The sequence below is a fragment of the Oncorhynchus gorbuscha genome, unplaced genomic scaffold, assembly GCF_021184085.1.
Source record: "Oncorhynchus gorbuscha isolate QuinsamMale2020 ecotype Even-year unplaced genomic scaffold, OgorEven_v1.0 Un_scaffold_7152, whole genome shotgun sequence".
NCBI classification, from domain to species: Eukaryota; Metazoa; Chordata; class Actinopteri; order Salmoniformes; family Salmonidae; genus Oncorhynchus; species Oncorhynchus gorbuscha.
In genome coordinates this window covers 1-17,496 of record NW_025750602.1, presented here as the reverse complement: position 1 = coordinate 17,496, position 17,496 = coordinate 1, and the positions used below count along the sequence as shown (strand labels likewise).

The 17,496-nt window shown below is 45.7% G+C and overlaps 1 protein-coding gene across 1 annotated transcript; it reads right to left on the bottom strand.

The window, feature by feature from the left end:
• Window positions 1–4,482: 4,482 nt before the first annotated feature.
• On the bottom strand, window positions 4,483–16,795 carry LOC124029647 (rab GTPase-activating protein 1-like; the record flags this gene model as incomplete). Its single annotated transcript, XM_046341291.1, has 5 exons — window positions 4,483–4,623; window positions 5,289–5,458; window positions 6,392–6,561; window positions 7,207–7,317; window positions 16,638–16,795. Coding segments are annotated over 5 exons (750 nt in total), but the record flags the coding sequence as incomplete, so codon positions are not given.
• Between the last annotated feature and the right edge of the window lie 701 nt (window positions 16,796–17,496).

Sequence of the window (17,496 nt, the reverse complement as noted above, 5' to 3'; positions counted from 1 at the left end):
ACCACCCAATCCAAAAACAGAGAGGGAGAGACTACCAGCCAATCCAAAAACAGAGGGGGAGACTACCAGCCAATCCAAAAACAGAGAGGGAGAGACTACCAGCCAATCCAAAAACAGAGAGGGAGAGACTACCACCCAATCCAAAAACAGAGAGGGAGAGACTACCACCCAATCCAAAAACAGAGAGGGAGAGACTACCACCCAATCCCCAAACAGGCAGGGAGAGACTACCACCCAATCCAAAAACAGAGAGGGAGAGACTACCACCCAATCCAAAAACAGAGAGGGAGAGACTACCACCCAATCCCCAAACAGGCAGGGAGAGACTACCACCCAATCCAAAAACAGAGAGGGAGAGACTACCACCCAATCCCCAAACAGAGGGAGAGACTACCACCCAATCCCCAAACAGAGAGGGAGAGACTACCACCCAATCCCAAACAGAGAGGAGAGACTACCACCCAATCCCCAAAACAGGCAGGGAGAGACTACCACCCAATCCAAAAACAGAGAGGGAGAGACTACCACCCAATCAAAAACAGAGAGGGAGAGACTACCACCCAATCACCAAACAGAAAAATAGAGAGGGAGAGACTACCACCCAATCCCCAAACAGAGAGGAGAGACTACCACCCAATCACCAAACAGGGGAGAGACTACCACCCAATCCAAAAACAGAGAGGGAGAGACTACCACCCAATCCCCAAACAGAGAGGAGAGACTACCACCCAATCACCAAACAGAGAGGGAGAGACTACCACCCAATCACCAAACAGAGAGGAGAGACTACCACCCAATCACAGAGAAACAGAGAGGGAGAGACTACCACCCAATCACCAAACAGAGAGGGAGAGACTACCACCCAATCACCAAACAGAGAGGGAGAGACTACCACCCAATCACCAAACAGAGAGGGAGAGACTACCACCCAATCACCAAACAGAGAGGGAGAGACTACCACCCAATCACCAAACAGAGAGGGAGAGACTACCACCCAATCCCCAAACAGAGAGGGAGAGACTACCACCCCAAACAGGAGGGAGAGACTCCACCCAAAACAGAGAGGGAGAGACTACCACCCAATCCCCAAACAGAGAGGAGAGACTACCACCCAATCCAAAAACAGAGAGGGAGAGACTACCACCCAATCCCAAACAGAGAGGGGGAGACTACCACCCAATCCCCAAACAGGCAGGGAGAGACTACCACCCAATCCAAAAACAGAGAGGGAGAGACTACCACCCAATCCCCAAACAGGCAGGGAGAGACTACCACCCAATCCAAAAACAGAGAGGGAGAGACTACCACCCAATCCCCAAACAGGCAGGGAGAGACTACCACCCAATCCAAAAACAGAGAGGGAGAGACTACCACCCAATCCCCAAACAGGCAGGGAGAGACTACCACCCAATCCCCAAACAGGCAGGGAGAGACTACCACCCAATCCAAAAACAGAGAGGGAGAGACTACCACCCAATCCCCAAACAGGCAGGGAGAGACTACCACAAAATCCAAAAACAGAGAGGGAGAGACTACCACCCAATCCAAAAACAGAGAGGGAGAGACTACCAGCCAATTCAAAAACAGAGAGGGAGAGACTACCACCCAATCCAAAAACAGAGAGGGAGAGACTACCACCCAATCCCCAAACAGAGAGGGAGAGACTACCACCCAATCCAAAAACAGAGAGGGAGAGACTACCACCCAATCCCAAACAGAGAGGAGAGACTACCACCCAATCCAAACAGAGAGGGAGAGACTACCACCCAATCCAAAAACAGAGAGGGAGAGACTACCACCCAATCCAAAAACAGAGAGGAGAGACTACCACCCAATCCCCAAACAGAGAGGGAGAGACTACCACCCAATCCAAAAACAGAGAGGGAGAGACTACCACCCAATCCAAAAACAGAGAGGAGAGACTACCACCCAATCCCCAAACAGGCAGGGAGAGACTACCACCCAATCCAAAAACAGAGGGAGAGACTACCAGCCAATCCAAAAAACAGAGAGGGAGAGACTACCACCCAAATCCCCAAACAGGCAGGGAGAGACTACCACCCAATCCAAAAACAGAGAGGGAGAGACTACCAGCCAATCCCCAAACAGAGAGGGAGAGACTACCACCCAATCCAAAAACAGAGAGGGAGAGACTACCACCCAATCCCCAAACAGAGAGGGAGAGACTACCATCCCCAAACAGAGAGGGAGAGACTACCACCCAATCCAAAAACAGAGAGGGAGAGACTACCACCCAATCCCCAAACAGGCAGGGAGAGACTACCACCCAATCCCCAAACAGAGAGGAGAGACTACCACCCAATCCCCAAACAGAGAGGGAGAGACTACCACCCAATCCAAAAATAGAGAGGGAGAGACTACCACCCAATCCCCAAACAGGCAGGGAGAGACTACCACCCAATCTAAAAACAGAAAGGAGAGACTACCACCCAATCCCCAAACAGAGAGGGAGAGACTACCACCCAATCCAAAACAGAGAGGGAGAGACTACCACCCAATCCAAAAACAGAGAGGGAGAGACTACCACCCAATCCCCAAACAGGCAGGGAGAGACTACCACCCAATCCAAAAACAGAGAGGGAGAGACTACCACCCAATCCCCAAACAGAGGGAGAGACTACCACCCAATCCAAAAACAGAGAGGGAGAGACTACCACCCAATCCCCAAACAGGCAGGGAGAGACTACCACCCAATCCAAAAACAGAGAGGGAGAGACTACCACCCAATCCAAAAAAACAGAGAGGAGAGACTACCACCCAATCCAAAAACAGAGAGGGAGAGACTACCACCCAATCCCCAAACAGGCAGGGAGAGACTACCACCCAATCCAAAAACAGAGAGGGGGAGACTACCACCCAATCCCCAAACAGAGAGGGAGAGACTACCACCCAATCCAAAAACAGAGAGGGAGAGACTACCACCCAATCCAAAAACAGAGAGGGAGAGACTACCACCCAATCCAAAAACAGAGGGGGAGACTACCACCCAATCCCCAAACAGGCAGGGAGAGACTACCACCCAATCCAAAAACAGAGAGGAGAGACTACCAGCCAATCCAAAAACAGAGAGGAGAGACTACACCCACTCCAAAAACAGAGAGGGAGAGACTACCACCCAATCCCCAAACAGAGAGGAGAGACTACCACCCAATCCCCAAACAGGCAGGGAGAGAGACTACCACCCAATCCAAAAACAGAGAGGGAGAGACTACCACCCAATCCCCAAACAGGCAGGGAGAGACTACCACCCAATCCAAAAACAGAGAGGGAGAGACTACCACCCAATCCAAAAACAGAGAGGGAGAGACTACCACCCAATCCCCAAACAGGCAGGGAGAGACTACCACCCAATCCCCAAACAGAGAGGGAGAGACTACCACCCAATCCAAAAACAGAGAGGGAGAGACTACCACCCAATCCCCAAACAGGCAGGGAGAGACTACCACCCAATCCAAAAACAGAGAGGGAGAGACTACCACCCAATCCCCAAACAGGCAGGGAGAGACTACCACAAAATCCAAAAACAGAGAGGGAGAGACTACCACCCAATCCCCAAACAGGCAGGGAGAGACTACCACCCAATCCCCAAACAGGCAGGGAGAGACTACCACCCAATCCCCAAACAGGCAGGGAGAGACTACCACCCAATCCCCAAACAGGTAGGGAGAGACTACCATAGAAATCTGTATTTTGTTTTAAAGTTCAGCTGTGTCGATTTTCTGCCTGTCTAATCTCCTCAGAACTCAACAAGTGCCTTTGACATAGGCTGGGGGAAGAGGCTAGGGATTGAATTGGGATAGAGCTACAGAGACAGGAGTGCAGGAAGGGTTATCATTTACTCCCCCTAGCACTGCTTCAGCAGAAAGGGGCTATTCTCAAGAAAGTTTCACTTGCAATAATTGTGTTTTTTTACTTTTTCTAGCTACTTTTAAATTGTTATTTGCTCTGGATTACACCATATGCTAAATGAATAAAATATAAAAATTGGGTTGGATTATAAAGACAGCATAGAAGGGCAGGTGGAGGGTTGCTCAGATGATCACCTTCCTCCTTGTCATCGCTTTCACGGAGTAATGGCACCATAGAGCAAAGGGAGGGTTTACTTGCAATTATTGTGATAGCTTTACCTACTTTGTAACCTTCATTTAACTAGGCAAGTCAGTTAAGAACAAATTCATATTTACAATGACGCCCTACCAAGGCCAAACCTGGTTGACGCTGGGCCAATTGTACGCCGCCCTATGGGACTCCCAATCACGGCCGGATGTGATACAGCCTGGATTCAACCAGGGACTGTAGTGATGAGATGCAGTGCCTTAGAACACTGCGCCACTCGTCTGGTAAATGACTAAAATATCAATGTAATGGGAACTTGGTCTTCTGGCCTCGATGGGACTTTCTGTGAAAAGATACATGTTTTTTACATGTCAGTCAGTCAGTCACCTTTCCTCCTCATCATCCTCAGGGCGATGGCACCATGGATCCTTGGGAGGCAGACTGCAGGATGTTGGGGCTGGCTGTCGTTCTTCTTCCTCTCCTCTCTAACTCGCTCTCCAGGCTCAGCACCTCGTACAGGGTGTCCTTGTTCCTCTTACGTTCCATCTGGGAAGGTGGGAAAGTCATGTACAGGGTCGAGACAATAGGTAACCGGGTTTCATGGGTAAAGAGTCACATACACCCTTCCTGTCATGGATCTAAAAGCATTGGATGGTGTTGTTGTCCCTCTGGGAAGGGGGAGGGAAATGGAGTCACATACAAGCTCAAGACAATAGGTGACCACTTAAACTAGCAGTTACATTGTCAAAGAAAATATAAAAGAGCCTTCTCACAATTCATGTTGGGTTGACATAAATGAGCACCAAAAGGTATGTTCCATGTGGATTATCCATTGGAAACCGGCCACTCATTTTTAAGTGTCATAAAAATATATATTATTAATAGCACAACAATAAAAGCCAGGGAAAAGGAGTAGTGGTTTCAGTGAAGTACAATGAATATAAATAGAGGATGATGTCAGATATTAAAGTGTTTAAAACTATCTTACCTGTCTGAGTTTCAGCTTTCACCTCTCACCTGTCTGAGTTTCAGCTTTCACCTCTCACCTGTCTGAGTTTCAGCTTTCACCTCTCACCTTTCACCTCTCACCTGTCTTAGTTTCAACTAAAAGCTCTGTCTCAAGTTTCAGCTAGAAGCTCCGTCTCACCCGTCTCAAGTTTCAGCTAGAAGCTCCGTCTCACCCGTCTCAAGTTTCAGGTAGAACCTCTCACCTGTCTAAGTTTCAGGTAGAAAGTCTCTGTGTAGCTGCGTTTGCTGAATGGCCAGAAGAGCCTCTCGTTGGGGGAGCAGACTCTGACCCTGGTCTCCAGCAGGAAACGAACCGGCTCCTCCACCTCAGTGATCACCAGGTCCACCGCCGTCGTCATGTAGATAAACGTATCTGTTTGACATAACCCATAATCGCCATTAATATAACCATTAAAGAAACCCTTATATCTGTGGTCAGGCGAGGTCTCCTGCGTGGTGCAGTGGTCTATGGCACTGCATTACAGAGCTAGCTGTGCCACTAGAGATCCTAGTTCGAGTCCAGGCTCTGTCGCAGCCGGCCAGGACCGGGAGACCCGTGGGCGGCGCACAATTGGCCCAGCGTCGTCCGGGTTAGGGAGGGTTTGGCCGGCAGGATGTGCTTGTACCATCGCACTCTAGCGACTCCTGTGGCGGGCCGGGCACAGTGGGACGCTGACACGGTCGCCAGATGTACAGTGTTTCCTCCGACACATTGGTGCGGCTGGCTTCCGGGGTTACAGGCGTTGTGTCACGAATCAGTGCGGCTTGGCTGGGTTGTGTTTCGGAGGACACACGGCTCTTGACCTTCGCCTCCAGAGTCCGTACGGGAGTTGCAGCGATGAGACAAGACTAACTACCAATTGGACACCACGAAATTGGGGAGAAAAGGGGGTAAAAGTACAACAAAAACATTTTGGAATAAAAAATAAATTAAATAAAACAAATGTAATAATCTGTGATCAGGTACTTTTACATTTACATTTACATTTAAGTCATTTAGCAGACGCTCTTATCCAGAGCGACTTACAAATTGGACCCAACACTCATCAATGTAAACCTTAAAGTTGTGGACCTGTAAATGAACTTATCCGGAACACAAATATCCTCTATGACCAGTACAGTAGCTGTGGTCGTAGCTATAGCGAGATGACATCAGCTAGAGAGCCGGCCACGGTCACGGTTGGCTATGAACTATCTGGGGTCATTATACTTAGAAAGGTGGACATATACAGACAGGGCTAATACCAATGTTAAATTGGCTCTACATAACAAGCTAGGGACACCACTGCATGATGGCCTGCTGTACCTTTGGCTGTCTCCTCGTTGACAGCCTGGAACTGAGGCGTGTTGGGATTCCAGCTCCCTGTGATGATGTAGGACTTTCCATCGGATGACTTCCCCATCGACTCCAGGTCTAGCAGGTGCATGTCACTGTTCTTCACGTTCTTCCCTGGGCTCAGCAGTAGGCCAAAGCACCTGGAACACACACATACACACACAGAACACACACAAGAGCACACGCACAGAGCGGAAGCACAGATCACACACACACACACAGAACACACACACGCACAGAACACACACACGCACAGAACACACGCACAGAACACACACACACACACAGAACACACACACACACACAGAACACACACACACACACACAGAACACACACAACAGCACACGCACAGAGAGGAAGCACAGATCACACACACACACCTCATAAGAGTGGAACCAGGTGGAAATTCTCAGCTGATTCATCTCTCACATAGTATCAGTCTAGCTAGCTATATATCCTTCATAAAACGGAGGATAAAAGAGCTCTCTAATTCCGGCCCAGTATAGGAAGTGTAAAATAACAAAGAGCCATGGAAATGAGATGACGGTGGTTCAAAACAACATTATTAACCATAGAGAATTAGCAGGCTCAGAACAGAAACATCCATCTAATTCTCATGGCTGAACTGGGACACTTCAGCTCGGAAACAGACAGACATCAAACAGCGGTTGTTTATCAATTAGAACTGAATTACGGCCTGTTATGAATACCAGGAGACGTCCAGCCTGAGAAGTTTCCGTGCTGGCAGGACTGTGTCATGTCTGCGTTTGTGTGTATACGTTACCTCTCTATAGACAGCTCCTTATTGGACGTCTGCTGTACGTAGATGAAGACCTTCTTGTCCATACCAGGACGCAGCTTAAAGCTGTTCTTGTCTTTGTCTTTTGCCACAGCGCTGGAAAAATATAAAAATAAAGAGTTCTTTCTCTGAAATGCTTTGGCTGGGATTGGAGAGATCTTGCCTCATTGCCCTGAGAGTCTTTAGCTCCATGAAATTCGCAATACCATACGCATGATGATAATATCCCACTTTGCGTTTGTTTATGCATTTCATTGATCTAACGTGATGACGCGAGCACTGATCATTCATTCTGTTTTGAATCGTAATGTTTTGAATGAGTCAACCCGATCAAAGCCTGACTCCTCCACCCAAAATATATTACACAAATCACAAAGAATTTCCACAGCACACACTTCAGGCACTAAAACAGCACAAACATGCTTTTAGATACACCACACGGGAGCTATGATCATGTGAGATCAAATACAGTAAGATAGTCTGCAAAATAAAACATTTACATTTACATTTAAGTCATTTAGCAGACGCTCTTATCCAGAGCGACTTACAAATTGGTGCGTTCACCTTATGACATCCAGTGGAGCAGCCACTTAAAAACAGTGTCAACCGGTCTAAGAGTAATTCTGTAGATACACGTTTAACAAAACCAATACATTTGCTAATGAACACCATATTAGAGGTGAAGACTGAACGTGTAAGACAGTCCAAGTTCCTTTAAAAGGATCATTTCAGCTCTTCACACTCAACAATATTTTTTACAATCTTTGCATATTTGCTGAGGACTGTAGTTGTAGTGTCTGTTCTGGAATTCCTGAGCTTAACATGGTAATTACTTGCGTATCACTAGCTAGCGTGTGAACGCTGCTCTTAGATCTCAGCATTCCACAAACAAGCAAACCCAAGGCTTAATGAGGAGGAAATATGCCCGTCTAAAAATAAGCAATGGGACTTTTATGTTTTCAAAACAACCAGTGTAGTATTTGGCTATTTGTGAGCTAAGGGAAGTGACTTGTTTGGTGGGAATTGGAAACAAACCCCATCAGAGCCTGAGGAGAAGGACAGGTTAGATTTAGGCTGTGTCAGAGCCTGAGGAGAAGGACAGGTTAGATTTAGGGCTATGTCAGAGCCTAAGGACAGGTTAGATTTAGGCTATGTCAGAGCCTGAGGAGGACAGGTCAGATTTAGGGCTATGTCAGAGCCTGAGAAGACAGACGGGTTAGATTTAGGGCTATGTCAGAGCCTGAGAAGACAGACTTGTTAGATTTAGGGCTATGTCAGAGCCTGAGAGAAGGACGGGTTAGATTTAGGGCTATGTCAAACCTGAGAAGGACGGGTTAGATTTAGGGCTATGTCAGAGCCTGAGAAGACAGGCAAGGTTAGATTTAGGGCTATGTCCAGAGCCTGAGAAGACAGACGGGTTAGATTTAGGGCTATGTCAGAGCCTGAGAAGGACGGGTTAGATTTAGGGCTATGTCAGAGCCTGAGAAGACAGACGGGTTGTGATTTAGGCTATGTCAGGAGCCTGAGAAGACGGATGGGTTAGATTTAGGGCTATGTCAGAGCCTGAGGAGACAGAGCGGGTTAGATTTAGGGCTATGTCAGAGCCTGAGGAGACAGACGGGTTAGATTTAGGGCTATGTCAGAGCCTGAGGAGACAGGACGGGTTAGATTTAGGGCTATGTCAGAGCCTGAGGAGACAGACGGGTTAGATTTAGGGCTATGTCAGAGCCTGAGGAGACAGAGACGGGTTAGATTTAGGCTATGTCAGAGCCTGAGAAGGACGGGTTAGATTTAGGGCTATGTCAGAGCCTGAGAAGGACGAGTTAGATTTAGGGCTATGTCAGAGCCTGAGAAGGACGGGTTAGATTTAGGGCTATGTCAGAGCCTGAGAAGGACGAGTTAGATTTAGGGCTATGTCAGAGCCTGAGAAGGACGGGTTAGATTTAGGGCTATGTCAGAGCCTGAGAAGGACGGGTTAGATTTAGGGCTATGTCAGAGCCTGAGAAGGACGGGTTAGATTTAGGGCTATGTCAGAGCCTGAGAAGGGACGGGTTAGATTTAGGGCTATGTCAGAGCCTGAGAAGGACGGGTTAGATTTAGGGCTATGTCTTAATTGCCATAAAAAGCGGGGCAGTATGTTTTAAGAGAAGGAGTGTTGATCCAGGATCAGGTTAGCCTTTTATATCACAATCCTACCCTGAGACACTTGATACATACGGCCCCTGTCCTCTCTTCCATCACTCTGATCTGAGAGAACTGACGAGCCTCGACCAATCAGTGCAGATGATGAGAGAAGGGGAGGACAGGAAGACACTGTAGACAATGACAGGGAGGGAGGAGGACAGGACACATTTTTAGGCAATTGAGACAGAGCCTTGGAGGAGAAGCCATTAGTTCTAGAGACCAGATCCTGCTCTCATCCAAAAAAATAAATAAAACCCAGCTCAGAGCTGACTAATAATAGGATCTATGCCTGCCTGAAGAGCATCCACACTCCCTTTCCATTCCAAGCAGGCATGTCTAGAGTCACCCTGTGACAGTCAGTGACTATCCTCTCTGTCTGTCTGATGAGCAAGAACCAGGCTGTCTGATGAGCAGAACCAGGCTGCCTGGTGAGCAGAACCAGGCTGCCTGGTGAGCAGAACCAGGCTGCCTGATGAGCAGAACCAGGCTGCCTGGTGAGCAGAACCAGGCTTGCCTGGTGAGCAGAACCAGGCTGCCTGGTGAGCAGAACCAGGCTGCCTGGTGGCAGAACCCAGGCTGGTGAGCAGAACCAGCTGCCTGGTGAGCAGAACCAGGCTGTCTGATGAGCAGAACCAGGCTGTCTGATGAGCAGAACCAGGCTGTCTGATGAGCAGAACCAGGCTGTCTGATGAGCAGAACCAGGCTGTCTGATGAGCAGAACCAGGCTGTCTGATGAGCAGAACCAGGCTGTCTGATCTCCGGTCCAGTAGTGATGATTCATATCCTAGGAGAATGTGTCTGTGTGTTGGCCTGGGCCAGTGTCACTCCGCTGGTGAATAAGCCTCTTTGAAACCAGGGTATCAGAGCAGAGACGGCCAGGCTGCTGCTCAGGGTGATAAATTAGTGGAAGCATGTCTACACTTCTAAGAAAGAACTCTAAAGAAGAAAAAAATAGACATTTCTATTTTTTTGTCATTTCCTTGTTCACTTAAGGGCCATATTTCTTTCAGGGAGTGAGATTGAATGCCATACATTTCAGTAGAACTAATTCAGTTACTGGTGTGGTTTGAGAGGGGGAAATAACCTTGTAACTAAGCAACAAATAGATGAGAGAATGAGGCCAGTGACGTTCTAAAATGTTCTAATGTAATATACAGTACAGTGTAGAGGTCAACCGATTATGATTTTTCAACGCGACATCGATACCAATTATTGGAGGACCAGAAAGGCCGATACCGATTAATCGGCTGGTTTTTATTTTATTTATTTGTAATGACAATTACAACAATACTGAATGAACAAATATTTTATCTTAATACATGAGCCCTGTATCAACAAGTACATGGAATATAATAACTATGGTGAAGTGGTGAAGGGCTGTTCCATTCCATGTTTATGTAAAATAAATGTTAAAAATATATATCACACACACACAGTTTAGCCAATGTGTACTTACACATTTCATTACAGATTATATTTTTATATATTGCAAATAAAATAAAGAAAATATTTTTTAAAATCTCAATAGAATCATATTTGATATTATTAATTTCAAACAATGACATTAGAACTTACCAATCCAGCATGGCATCCTCGCCATAAAGAAACATTCTTCCGCCTGGGAGTCAAAACTAGCTTCGCTGAAAGATTCATTTTCCTGAAGCAACTCGATCTCTGTATCTTATCTATTTCCTCTATAATTTGGGTGAAATCTGTATACCTAAACTTTGTTTAGCTTTTTCCTGATTTATTTGCCATATTTTAAATATATAAACTTGTTGAAAATGCTATTGAATATGTACTGCTATGTGTAACACCCGTGGCTCTGTCAAGTAGGATTTGCAATGGCGAATTAACCAATTTTATGCCAGAGTTTACGACAAAGGCTGGTCTTCAAACGTATAACCATTACATATTGCCGTTTACCTTAGCTCATTGGCAATCTTCCAAGCTATATTTCAAGATGATCAGTGGTCATTGGGCCAAAATACAGTCAATCAGCGATAGACCGGTCCTACCATTGGTGCGCAATGATGTCATTGATTGGTGTCTTCAAATCGTTTTGTTTGTTTGTTTGTTTGTTTCGTTTGTTTCAGTCAATACGGAAAAGAACCATCAAGTATGGTTGTTTTAATAACATTCAGAGGATTGCAAAGAAACCATGACTGGACAAATGTTTGTTTAGTGTGTGTAATTACCACGAACGCATCGTCCAAAGTTGAATGAGACGGAAATCACGACGCAAGCTGTTTACAAATGTTTCGTATTTGGCTATAAAAATACATTTTATCAAACAAAACGAACATTCACTGTGTAGTTAGGACACTTGGCATCTTCAATGGTAGCGATATTATTTTATTTGTTATTATTTTATTGTTATTTCGGACTTTCATGACGCTAATGCTAGGCTGGAAAATGCTAGTAATACTTGTGTGTGCGTGGCGCGTCCCCAGAGAAAAGCATATTTGCTTTCGCAGTAGCAGCTTCTTGAAATATGACTGGATTAACAAGATGTTCATCTTTTAAATGATACAAGCATCATGTATTTACAAGAATGTTTACTATAACAACTGGTGTATTTAGAATGTTAGCTCTCTGCAGTTTCACAAGATATTGGCCTGGTGGGACGTTAGGGTCTCACCTACCCTAGAGAGGTTAACTGACTTGCCTAGTTATATAAAAGTATAAATCTAAAAACATTTTAAAATCGGCACACCGGCGCCCAAAAAATACCTATTTTCCGATTGTTCTGAAAATGTAAATGGCCCTAATTAATCGTCCATTCCGATTAATCCGTCGACCTCTAGTACAGTCCCTTCGGAAAAGTATTTTGTTACATTACAGCTTTAACTATAAGAATGGCAAAAAAAAACTAAAATACATCTGCAGCAATCTACACACAATACCCCATCATTCTATTATTATTTATTTTACCTTTATTTTACTAGGCAAGTCAGTTAAGAACAAATTCTTATTTTCAATGATGGCCTAGGAACAGTGGGTTAACTGCCTGTTCAGGGGCAGAACGACAGATTTGTACCTTGTCAGCTCGGGATTTGAACTTGAAACCTTTCGGTTACTAGCCCAACGCTCTAACCACTAGGCTACCCTGCCGCCCCCAATGACAAAGCAATGCCTCAAAATTGAGCTCAGGTGCATTCTGTTTCCATTGATCAGCTTTGAGATGTTTCTACAACTTCATTGGAGTCCAACTGTGGTAAATTCAATTGATTGGACATGATTTGGAAAGGCACAAACCTGTCTATAGGTCCACAGATGACGGTGCATGTCAGAGCAAAAACCAAGCCATGAAGTCGAAGGAATTGTCTGATAAACCCACATTGATCATACAGTCCACGATGAACCTAATGTATCATCCAGTCCACGATGAACCTAATGTATCATCCAGTCCACGATGAACCTAATGTATCATCCAGTCCACGATGAACCCTAATGTATCATCCAGTCCACGATGAACCTAATGTATCATCCAGTCCCGATGAACCCTAATGTATCATCCAGTCCCGATGAACCTAATGTATCATCCAGTCCACAATGAACCTAATGTACCATCCAGTCCACGATGAACCCTAATGTACCATCCAGTCCACGATGAACCCTAATGTACCATCAGTCCACGATGAACCCTAATGTATCATCCAGTCCACGATGAACCCTAATGTATCATCCAGTCCACGATGAACCCTAATGTATCATCCAGTCCACGATGAACCCTAATGTATCATCCAGTCCACGATGAACCTAATGTATCATCCAGTCCACGATGAACCCTAATGTACCATCCAGTCCACGATGAACCTAATGTATCATCCAGTCCACGATGAACCCTAATGTATCATCCAGTCCACGATGAACCTAATGTATCATCCAGTCCACGATGAACCCTAATGTATCATCCAGTCCACGATGAACCTAATGTATCATCCAGTCCACGATGAACCCTAATGTATCATCCAGTCCACGATGAACCTAATGTATCATCCAGTCCACAATGATCCCTAATGTATCATCCAGTCCACGATGAACCCTAATGTATCATCCAGTCCACGATGAACCCTAATGTATCATCCAGTCCACGATGAACCCTAATGTATCATCCAGTCCACGATGAACCCTAATGTATCATCCAGTCCATGATGAACCCTAATGTATCATCCAGTCCACGATGAACCCTAATGTATCATCCAGTCCACGATGAACCCTAATGTATCATCCAGTCCACAATGAACCCTAATGTATCATCCAGTCCACGATGAACCCTAATGTATCATCCAGTCCACGATGAACCCTAATGTATCATCCAGTCCACGATGAACCCTAATGTATCATCCAGTCCACGATGAACCTAATGTATCATCCAGTCCACGATGAACCCTAATGTATCATCCAGTCCACGATGAACCCTAATGTATCATCCAGTCCACGATGAACCTAATGTATCATCAGTCCACAATGAACCTAATGTACCATCCAGTCCAATGAACCATAATTTATCATCCAGTCCACAATGAACCCTAATGTATCATCCAGTCCACAATGAACCCTAATGTATCATCCAGTCCACAATGAACCCTAATGTATCATCCAGTCCACGATGAACCCTAATGTATCATCCAGTCCACGATGAACCCTAATGTATCATCCAGTCCACAATGAACCATAATGTATCATACAGTCCACAATGAACCCTAATGTATCATCCAGTCCACAATGAACCCTAATGTATCATCCAGTCCACGATGAACCCTAATGTACCATCCAGTCCACGATGAACCCTAATGTATCATCCAGTCCACGATGAACCATAATGTACCACCCAGTCTACGAAGAACCCTAATGTACCACCCAGTCCACGATGAACCCTAATGTATCATCCAGTCCACGATGAACCCTAATGTATCATCCAGTCCACGATGAACCCTAATGTATCATCCAGTCCACGATGAACCCTAATGTATCATCCAGTCCACGATGAACCCTAATGTATCATCCAGTCCACAATGAACCCTAATGTACCATCCAGTCCAATGAACCATAATTTATCATCCAGTCCACAATGAACCCTAATGTATCATCCAGTCCACAATGAACCCTAATGTATCATCCAGTCCACAATGAACCCTAATGTATCATCCAGTCCACGATGAACCCTAATGTATCATCCAGTCCACGATGAACCCTAATGTATCATCCAGTCCACAATGAACCATAATGTATCATACAGTCCACAATGAACCCTAATGTATCATCCAGTCCACAATGAACCCTAATGTATCATCCAGTCCACGATGAACCCTAATGTACCATCCAGTCCACGATGAACCCTAATGTATCATCAGTCCACGATGAACCCTAATGTATCATCCAGTCCACGATGAACCTAATGTACCATCCAGTCCACGATGAACCCTAATGTACCATCCAGTCCACGATGAACCTAATGTACCATCCAGTCCACGATGAACCCTAATGTACCATCCAGTCCACGATGAACCCTAATGTATCATCCAGTCCACGATGAACCCTAATGTACCATCCAGTCCACGATGAACCTAATGTACCATCCAGTCCACGATGAACCCTAATGTATCATCCAGTCCACGATGAACCCTAATGTATCATCCAGTCCACGATGAACCTAATGTACCATCCAGTCCACGATGAACCTAATGTATCATCCAGTCCACAATGAACCTAATGTATCATCCAGTCCACGATGAACCCTAATGTACCATCCAGTCCACAATGAACCCTAATGTATCTTCCAGTCCACAATGAACCTAATGTATCTTCCAGTCCACAATGAACCTAATGTATCTTCCAGTCCACAATGAACCCTAATGTATCTTCCAGTCCACAATGAACCCTAATGTATCATCCAGTCCACGATGAACCTAATGTATCTTCCAGTCCACAATGAACCCTAATGTATCTTCCAGTCCACAATGAACCCTAATGTACCATCCAGTCCACGATGAACCCTAATGTATCATCCAGTCACAATGAACCCTAATGTATCTTCCAGTCCACAATGAACCTAATGTATCTTCCAGTCCACAATGAACCCTAATGTATCATCCAGTCCACAATGAACCTAATGTATCATCCAGTCACAATGAACCTAATGTATCATCCAGTCCACGATGAACCTAATGTATCATCAGTCCACAATGAACCTAATGTATCATCCAGTCCACAATGAACCCTAATGTATCATCAGTCCACGATGAACCCTAATGTATCATCCAGTCCACGATGAACCTAATGTATCATCCAGTCCACAATGAACCTAATGTATCATCCGGTGTGAACCTAATGTATCATCCAGTCACGATGAACCTAATGTATCATCAGTCCCACGATGAACCTAATGTATCATCAGTCCACAATGAACCATAATGTATCATCAAGTCACAATGAACCTAATGTATCATCCAGTCACGATGAACCTAATGTATCTTCAGTCCACAATGAACCTAATGTACCATCAGTCCACAATGAGACCTAATGTATCATCCAGTCCACAATGAACCTAATGTACCATCAGTGCCGATGACCCTAATGTCATCCAGTCCACAATGAACCCTAATGTATCATCCAGTCCACAATGAACCTAATGTATCATCCAGTCCATTATGAAATATAATGTACCACCCAGTCTACGATGAACCATAATGTACCACCCAGTCTCACGAAGAACCTAATGTACCACCCCAGTCCACGATGAACCATAATGCCTGCCCAGTCCCACGATTAACCTAATGTACCACACAGTCACGATGAACCTAATGTATCATCCAGTCACGATGAATCTAATGTACCATCCCGGTTTCAAAAATAAACCCACATTTATCATACAGTCACAATGAACCTAATGTATCATGCAGTCACAATGAACCTAATGTATCATCAGTCACGATGAACCTAATGTATCATCAGTCCACGATGAACCTAATGTATCATCAGTCACGATGAACCTAATGTATCATCCAGTCACGATGAACCCTAATGTATCATCAGTCCACTGCAATGAACCTAATGTATGTCCAATCCACGATGAACCCTAATGTACCATCCAGTCCACGATGAACCCTAATGTACCATCCAGTCCACGATGAACCCTAATGTACCATACCACACGTAGAGACTAAGGACAATGACTCCAGAGTACAGATTGATAAGATGAATGGCATGGTTGCGATGCACCATACCTAAAGGTCCCTTTCCCATCATCCTCCTTGATCTCTAGACTGACGGTGAAGGTGAAGACGTCGCTGTCTGGCGTCAGGGGCGGAGCCAAGCCCGAGAGGAGCGTCTTCTTGGCGGACCGCCTAAAGGCTGTGGCAAAGCTGTACAGTATCCTGCTGACCTGTGGAGTTCACACACACACACACACACACACACACACACACACACACACACACACACACACACACACACACACACACACACACACACACACACACACACACACACACACACACACCATTAGAGTCCTAGAGTGTTTTTCAGTCATTGGGAGACATGATAGAGTATCATAGGGGGGGCTGAGCTAAATTCTCTCTCTGTATGTAGTGTGTGTGTGTGTGTATGTATGTATGTGTGTGTGCTGTGTCAATGTTGTGTGTGTGTGTGTGTGTGTGTGTGTGTGTGTGTGTGTGTGTGAGTGTGTGTGTGTGTGTGTGTGTGTGTGTGTGTGTGTGTGTGTGTGTGTGTGTGTGTGTGTGTGTGTGTGTGTTTCAGTGGAGGCCCTATGCCCCCACCAGGCTGGACTGTCTGTCTGGAAGGGCATGGAGGGTCTGGACTGTCTGGAAGATGACATGGGGGTCTGGACTGTCTGGAAGATGACATGGGGGTCTGGACTGTCTGGAAGATGACATGGGGGGGGTCTGACTGTCTGGAAGATGACATGTGGGGGGTCTGCCCAGACTGTCTGGATGATGACATGGAAATTGAGTCTGGACTGTCTGGAAGATGACATGGGAGGGAGTCTGGGCTGTCTGGAGAAGATGACGCGGGGAGGGAGGGGAGTCTGTACTGTCTGGAAGATGACATGGGAGGGAGGGGGTC